The 8,779-nt window shown below is 32.6% G+C and overlaps 2 protein-coding genes across 3 annotated transcripts; one reads left to right on the forward strand and one right to left on the reverse strand.

Annotated features, from left to right (window-relative positions):
* Window positions 1-776: 776 nt before the first annotated feature.
* On the reverse strand, window positions 777-2,020 carry LOC128128758 (uncharacterized). Of its 2 annotated transcripts, XM_052767563.1 has the most exons (4): window positions 1,884-2,020; window positions 1,664-1,801; window positions 1,371-1,586; window positions 777-1,065 (listed from the first exon to the last, which is right to left on the reverse strand). In XM_052767563.1, the coding sequence occupies exons 2-4, from the start codon at window positions 1,790-1,792 to the stop codon at window positions 922-924; spliced, it is 489 nt and encodes a 162-aa protein (XP_052623523.1). In that variant the 5' UTR covers window positions 1,793-1,801; window positions 1,884-2,020; the 3' UTR covers window positions 777-921. The 2 variants fall into 2 exon arrangements, with proteins under 2 accessions (XP_052623523.1, XP_052623524.1); XM_052767564.1 differs by having other exon boundaries at window positions 1,664-1,989.
* Window positions 2,021-6,473: 4,453 nt separating this feature from the next.
* On the forward strand, window positions 6,474-7,678 carry LOC111881011 (dehydration-responsive element-binding protein 1D). Its single transcript, XM_023877407.3, has one exon. It carries the CDS (start codon window positions 6,834-6,836, stop codon window positions 7,464-7,466), a length of 633 nt encoding a protein of 210 aa, XP_023733175.1. The 5' UTR covers window positions 6,474-6,833; the 3' UTR covers window positions 7,467-7,678.
* The last annotated feature ends 1,101 nt before the right edge of the window (window positions 7,679-8,779 follow it).

Here is an 8,779-nt window from a genome sequence, read left to right on the forward strand (position 1 = left end):
ATCCCAGTATTATTCAAAGTACTCAATTGCTACTTCAAATTTAGACACAATCTACAATCTGTTGGTAAGCTGTCCGAAATTCATCACCGTTTTATCAAGAAAAATTCCGCCATTAACCTGTGCCTGGTCTCTTGTTGAAACTACTAGAAAACTAGGGTAATAGCTACGACACAATCCGTAGCTATTCGGTAGGTATAAGGCGATACCTACGGATTTGCTACGGAAAATGTCCTGTAGCATAAATGCCCGTGGGAAATTTTTACCTACGGAATTGCTACGGACTAGCTACTGAATACCTACGGATATTTCCGTAGGTATAATAACTACAGAATAGCTACGGCCGGTAATTGCTACGGAATACCTACGGATTGCCAACGGGTGTATGTTCCTACGGAATAGCTACGGCCGGTAATTGCTACGGAATACCTACGGATTGCCAACGGGTGTATGTTCCTACGGAATAGCTACGGAATAGCATGGCTACGGATTTCCTACGGATTACCTACGCAAGTGTTTTCCTACAGAATAGCTACGAAACTGTTTAGCTACGGATTTCCTACGGATTAACGACAGAACTCAAGTTTGACTAAAATTGACTTTCTTCCTACGGAATACCTACGGACCTATTTAGCGACGGATTTCCGTAGCTAGTCCGTAGCTAATTTCATTTTATCAAAAAAAATAAATTTTAAAAATTTAAAAATTTCCATTTTTTGTCAAATACCATATCAATTCAATTTGTCCAAAATACACCAAAAAATGTCCCTAATACCAACTTTGACACATTCAATTCCATTGTCTTAAATACCATACAAATGTCTCAAGTACCATACAAATTAGGCATAACAAAACAAGCAAACAATACAAGTGTTTACAAATTCAATTGTTCCAAAATAGTTATCAATTGTTCCAAAATACTTATCAATTGTCCTCGGGTGGATTATCGGGGGGACCATGGGGTTGATTTCCAGACATATTTATCATCCTCATAACCATCTCCATTTGTTCTTTCATTTGTTGTTGTTGTTGTTCCATGACAGAAACTTGTGCACGCAACCTATCAACCTAAAAAATGGTGACACAATTCAATACTTAAACAATAATAGCAATTTATTTTAGTTTATTGTAACAATGCATTTTAATTTATAATTATAGCAATACACTTAACTTTTAAACCATAATAGCAACATATATTTATTTTTATCAATTTAATCAATATTATCAACAAACTACATAACCTTTAACCATAATAGCAACATACTTTTGTTTATTATCAATTTAATCAATATTCTCACCAAACTACCTAGCTTTTAACCATATTAGCAACATATTTTTGTTTATTATCAATTTAATTAGTATTATCAACATACCTCTTGTTGTGTGCTATCCGACTGGGTGGACTGGGTGGATTGGGAAGATGGAGTCCCTAAAACCAAAAAATGTATATCCGATGCTCCTATCCCATAGATAGCACCCTTCTTCTTTCCTTTTCTTCTAAGTTGGCTTTCCTCCCATACATCTACATCATCCTTACGATTTGAAGGATCTTCACCAAATTTGTTGACCAACCCATGCAGATACCCCTCCTACAAATTACAAAAAACATGATTGTCATATACAAAAATGAGACAATCAATATACATAAATGATAAAGATAAGTTACTAGTGCTTCTTTGGCCGTTTGCGAGCAATATTCAATATTTTCATGATTTCCCTCAAAATATTTTTTCTTTGACTCGGCGGTGCCATGCGTCTGCACGAAAACATCATATTGTGTGGGTGGTTTACCCATCAATTTTTCCTACATAAAAGTCAACGTACAATTAATGTAGTTAGTGTTATAACAAAATAAGAATAATAAAATTTATTATTGTGATACTTACTAATTTCCTACGGTGCTGGTCAAATCCTATACTACCCGCAGTGTGTCTTGCTGTTGACCCACTAGAATCTGCGGTGTTGCGGTTCTGCTGAGCGATTTTTGAATTCTTTTGCCACTTCTCTGTGGATCAATGCTGTGAAAAGAAAATATATATATATATATATATATATATATATATATATATATATATATATATATATATATAAATACAATAATATAATAAGAAATAAAAAACTTAACAAAAAAATAATAATGTATCATATCCGTTACATCACACAAACGTTGCCACACAGTCTCCGGTACGCGTTCGGGGCGGTAGTTATGCATCCCATCATAGTAGCTACAAAACTTTGGGGGGAGGGGTTTCCCATCATTTCGTGCCATGTCGGCAGATTGTTTCCTGATACCTTTCATCCTATCTCTATATCTATCCTTGAGGACACACTTGAATGCATCAAATATGTTCTCATTCTCTTATGAATACCACCTGTACATTGTCTGTAAAAGATAACAAGTAAATTTAAAAATACAAACTAAAAACAAATGAGTATAAGATATAATAACAAGTATTTAATATATTACCCCGAAACGCGAAAACATCTGTAGAAGAGCCTCATTTGGAATATCACTGAACTGGGCCCACGGATGATCTAAATTCTCCCAAAAGAGATGAATACACGCGCTGTGGATTTTTTGATCCCCAAACCTACAATATTGAAAAAACTATATAAGTATAATTATAACACCAAGAAATTAAGCTTTAAATGATGAAAACACTAACTTTTCCCCATGTCGTCTGATGAAGGGCAACGATGAGGCGTGAAAATCACTCGCATTCGAGTCGTGACCTCCTGAAATGCCTCTAGAGGCGGAGCCATGTGGCGTCAATGGCGTGTTCGGTGCCATCGGGGTGTGTGGGGTATGTGGTGACCGAAAGGTTGCCTCTGCATCTGCACCCTCAAAACAATAGTCCTCAAACCCATCATTACCACCTGTCCTCAAAAACATTTGTAGGGACTGAGGTCTGTAATCCGTCTGTGGTGGGAGCTGAGGCCTATAATCCGTATGTGGGACCTGGGGCATCTGACCCGTCTCTCGAGCCCGACGGCGAAGAATCCCGGCCAAGTCTGCTAAAGGATCAGCCATACCGGTTTGCTGACTAATAGCACCCTGATTGTTGGAGCCTGCAACTCCTGTCACTATCGGCATATCGATCGGTACGAGTGTCGTCCTATAACGTGGCTCTTCGGTAGAATTAGGGGATGCCCTCCCCACCCTATGCCTCGCACTACCAGAAAAAGAGTTGTTACTGTGGCCTTTATCCTTGCGTCTATTACCCGACATGCTGCATTTAATAGAACAAGAATGGTCAGTTATATAATATATGATTAATAAGTTATGACAAAAGAAATGTTTAAAATAACAATATGTCCAAACCAAAATCATTAAAAAAACAACATTTAATTTTAAGGTTTTAAAAAAGAAGACAATGCTCTTAACATCAACAAATACAATGCTCTTATCATCAAAAAAAGACAATTCTCCTAACATCCGTCCTCATCATCTTCGTCTTCAAATTCTTCTTCTGAATAATACAACTCATTTTCATCATCTTCGTCTTCAAATTCTTCTTCTGAGTAATTACCTACGGAATAGCTACGGAATATGCTTTCCGTTAGAATTCCGTAGCTAATTAGCTACGGATTAGCTACAGATTTTTCTTATTTTCGATTTTTCGGGCACCAAACGTCGTTTTTTTCGCTCCGTTTTTTTCACACCTCTATTATATACGATTATCTATATTTTCACCAACTTATAGCTATTAATATCATTGATAAAGTTGCGTGCACATACATGATCCATTGTTCGTTTAATGGTTTAACACTTTAATACGTATGAATACGTTCACATACATCTCACAAACATGTATATATACATACACATATACACGTACACATATACCATAACTCATTCATGTGTATAAATATACATATAAAAACATAATTCATCACAAGTTGATGAAAAGTATATGCATTACAATGTTAAACTGTGAAACAAGTACTTGATCCCAAAGGGCACACAACTTTGTGAACGATATTAATAGCTACATGTTGGTGAAAATAAAGATAATTATGTATAGTAGAGGTGTGAAAAAAACGAAGCGAAAAAAACGACGTTTAATGCCCGAAAAAATGAAAATAAGAAAAATTCGTAGCTAATTCGTAGCTACTTAGCTAATCTGTAGGTAATTAGTATCCGTAGGTATTCCGTAGCCATTTCGTAGCTAATTAGCTACGGAATAGCTACGAATTTGCATGTGTAGCTATTCCGTAGCTAATTAGCTACGGAATACCTACGGATTCGCATCTGTAGCTATTCCGTAGCTATTACGTAGCTAATTAGCTACGGAATAGCTAAAGACCCGCTTCTGTAGCTATTCCGAAGCTATTCCGTAGCTATTCCGTTACCAAACTAGGGCATCCCATTATGTAGTTGATCCGCAGCAATTCCGTAGCTAATTAGCTACGGAAATTTTCCGTAGCTATTTTCCATAGGAAAACACCATGTTTTCTAGTAGTGTGATGGTACTGTTTTACGACGGGCCACATATTTGTTGCTAAGCCTATTATTCTAAAAGTGAAGCACATGCAAACGTTATTTTAACAAAGCAACTATATTTTTCAGAAATAAAAAATATCATTAATTTTGCAATTTCGAAACTATTATTAAAACATCCAAACTATTTTTACAATTTCTAAATTATCCTTATAAATTACGAAATTTTCCAGCATTTTGGAAACTTATTTAATATTTAAGGGTTTTATATGAGGAGTAGTTTCGTATTTTACAACCCGACCAACTAGAAAATTGTGGGTATGTTTTTGTGATTAGTCAAAAAAATTTCAAGCTATTAAATTTTAAATCCCTATTCTAATAAAAGAATAGTTTTAATCTCCTTTTCACATGTGTCATCATATTAGGCCTCATAATTAATACACATTTTATTCTTTTTTTGCCATGTATCACTCTATTAAACTTGTTAATTAATGCACGACACTTGTTAACCTATTAATCATCTATTTCAAATTTTAAAATTTTTATTTTAATTACAATAGATTAATAACAATGGAATAAAAATTAAAATAAAATTAATACAAATTATAAGCTAATATAATTTCACATATTTATTTAAATTAATGATTATAATTTATTAATAATTTTATTCTAACTATTAAAATTTAATTAATTTTGTAGCTGTAATTTCACCGGTTATAAATTAGTATAAATTAGTAAAATAATATTGGTAAATGTCACTTAAAAAATACGTGTTGCTAAAAGCAATTCATATCATAAATGGCATGCGAAAATTTACCTTTTATTTGCCAAATATGGTAGGTACCAGGCAAATGCACATATTCTATAATGATTGAAAGAAGGTAAAAAATCGTAAACTACAGTTCTAGTCCATATAATATTACTTATATTTCAAACTTAGTCCAACAGTTTCAGTTGTATCAAATTAAATCTAAAATAGTATTTTTCTTTTTATTGTAACAATCATGTCCAGCTTTAGACATCGCCAAAATTAATCTCACAAGTGTCATGGTGCTCAAGACGTGATGGACTTTCTGGTTATCTATACATATCATCTTCAACTTCAATTATGTTCTTGAATTAATGTGCATTTTATACATCAAACAAAATTGAAAAACGCAATAATACACAAAAATCTAATATTTATCAAAATCAAAACAAAAACCCAGTTTTTATTACAACCAAATCAGCCGCATTAAATGCACAAGATTTATGTAAATGGTGATGCATCATCTGATCGATCAGTGTTTGATCATATGCCCATGAACTTCATGTGTCGCACAACAAAACGAATTAATAATGAATATTTCTGTTAAAGCTCAAGATGTCAAGCCATATTGAAAACATTTTATTATTGTAGTACATGAGAATTTTGTGGGAGAAAAATTGCTGAAGAAGAAACCCCAACATACACACCATAATTAGCTCATGAAAACCTTCAGAGCTTCTTTCGTCATATGTGTTCTATATACCCGGATTACCATAATTGTTTCATTAGTGATTCACCTAAAAATAATTAAAGCGATTCATGGGATTGATAGCGGTTTTATTCTTAATACCTGGTCAAACCTTTATGCTAGTCCTTGGAAGAATATTGTCATGTTTTTAAAAGGGTTAGGTGTTATTGGTATTGGCATCTCTTCTTTAATGACAAAGAAGGTGAGGAATATGGCTTCTGACTTATTTTTGGCTTGATGAGTGAATTAAGTACCCTACCCCCTTTTAGTCTTGTTTTCCTAGGCTTTATGTGCTAGGATTTGACAAACATTGCAGAGTGAATTCCAAAGGTACTTTGTCATATCTTGTGTGAGGAGTCTTATTGAACATAAGATTATTGTTATTGGTGAAAGTAAAACTTGGTGGAATATTTTTAAACAAATATAAATTTACATTCTTACATGGAGAATTTAGCATGCCCATTTTCCGTTTCCAACAAATCTCGACAATCGGGGTATTGATTTTCACCCTTCCTCAATAACGATAATCATGGACAGCATATAATGTTAGACATGATTGTTACACAAACTAACCTATTTTGTACTTGAGTTACAACATTTGAATCTATTAGACTAAAGCTGTGAATTATGCAATAGTATAGGGACAATACTATTAATTAATGATACTCTGGAAAATATCAGGCGTATAAAAGAAAATAAAGCCACAGCACACAGCGCGCCCACTCCATCCACCACCACGTAAACCGACTCATTTCTCTATAACCCCACCACGCATACATATCAATCACTTGAATTGACGTCACTCACAAACCCTAACTTCACAAATAAGTCATAACTTGCACAATAACTACCAACATGAGTTCACTTCACTCGTAATATGCAAACACTATAACCAACAAATGGACGCCGACATCGACTCGTATAACCCATATCATGCATTGTCAATGGTAAATGTTCCCTTAGCGTCGTCCATGTTTACCTCAAATTGCACTTCTGAAATAAAAATGAAACTGGCTTCACTAACCCCGAAGAAGAGAGATGGAAGAAAGAAGTTTAAGGAGACTCGACACCCTGTTTACCGGGGAGTGAGGAAGAGGGATTCCGGTAAGTGGGTTTGCGAGGTGAGAGTGCCCAACAAGAAGTCGAGGGTCTGGCTAGGGACACATCACACTGCTGAAATGGCAGCCAGGGCACATGACGTGGCGGCATTTGCTTTCAGAGGACGATTGGCGTGTTTAAATTTTGCTGACTCAGTGTGGCGGCTGCCAGTCCCGAAGTCTAACAATGTACAGGATATACAAAAAGCCGCTGCAGAAGCGGCCAAGGCTTTCAGACACACCGAGGATGTGGTGGAGATTAAGGATTTGCCGGGAATTCAGTTTTACGTCGATGAAGAAGAAATTTTCAACATGCCGGGGTTTTTTGCCAGCATGGCGGAGGGACTGATGATAGCGCCTCCTCAGACGGTGGTGTATGGCAAACATGGGGATAACGTGGAATTTTGTGGTCGGGAGTCTTTATGGAGTTTCTAGAACTGTGAGTATATATATACAAGAAGAAGACCATATAGGAAGATCTTATAGGAATATTTTGGAAATATTAAATGATAATTAGTATTGTGAGAAAACTTATTATAAATAAAATTATACAGGAATATGATAAATATTGTGAGATGTAGGGATTTATTTGATCCTTTTATCTAAGTATATATCCAATGGCTTTAATGTGGTAATCAACATTAAGATTAACCCGGATAGGAGAATGTAAAACTAATATTTTAAAAATCAGATTTTTAGTTGAATAGATGTTGTTTTTGATTTGATTTTTGGTTTTTGATTCGACCTTCAATTCAACCTGACTTCCATAATTCTTATGTATTATATATATATATATATATATATATATATATATATATATATATATATATATATATATATATATATATATATATATATAGGTTCAAATGTTTTCACTATCTATTGTATGTCTGTATGATTGATTCTGGACCAATCATTTTAGTTATTTTAAGAAATTAATTAATGCTTATTAAATACTGAATATGTAATTAATACCTATTATATCTTCAACATTTAATATGCATTAATTAGTTTCTTAAAATAACTAAAATAATTGGTTTAGAATCAGTTATACATACACACAATAGATAGTGAAAACAAAATAACCTAACCCTATATATATATATATATATATATATATATATATATATATATATATATATATATATATATATATATATATATATATATATATATATATATATATATATATATATATATATATATATATATATATATATATATATATATATATATATATATATATGGTTAGTTTCATGTGAGACGGCCTAATTTTGTGAGACCGTGAGACGTATTTTTTTTATTTATTTTTATTTTTTTAGTTAATTCAAACTCCGAAAATAATATTTAAAAAAACAATTTTTTGATTTTTCCATTTATTTTGCATTTTAAAATTATTTTTAGAATATGTACAGTGTAATATTCTATTTAGAATATTTAACGTATTTTTTAAAAAAATGGGATTTTTTTTTATTATTTTTTTTATTTTTTTTAGTTAATTCAAGTTCCGGAAATAATATTTAAAAAAAGAATTTTTAGATTTTTTCATTTATTTTGTATTTTAAAATTATTTTTTAGAATATGTCAGTGTAATATTCTATTTAGAATATTTCACATATTTTTCAAAAAAAAAACGGGATTTATTTTTTATTATTTTTAGTTAATTCAAGTTCCGAAAATAATATTTAAAAAAGAATTTTTTGATTTTTCCATTTATTTTGCATTTTAAAATTATTTTTAGATTTGGT

This window comes from Lactuca sativa, chromosome 9, assembly GCF_002870075.4.
Source record: "Lactuca sativa cultivar Salinas chromosome 9, Lsat_Salinas_v11, whole genome shotgun sequence".
Taxonomy (NCBI): Eukaryota; Viridiplantae; Streptophyta; class Magnoliopsida; order Asterales; family Asteraceae; genus Lactuca; species Lactuca sativa.

Bases quoted from the DNA above. Each gene is read 5' to 3' on its own strand.
- LOC128128758 (XM_052767563.1), bottom strand. From the start codon at position 1,792: ATGGGTAAACCACCCACACAATATGATGTTTTCGTGCAGACGCATGGC. The intron at 1,587-1,663 runs GTAACTTATCTT...TGTAATTTGTAG, and splicing joins AAACGGCCAAAGAAGCACTA to GAGGGGTATCTGCATGGGTT. The intron at 1,066-1,370 runs GTATGTTGATAA...ACCATTTTTTAG, and splicing joins CGGATAGCACACAACAAGAG to GTTGATAGGTTGCGTGCACA.
- LOC111881011 (XM_023877407.3), top strand. From the start codon at position 6,834: ATGGACGCCGACATCGACTCGTATAACCCATATCATGCATTGTCAATG.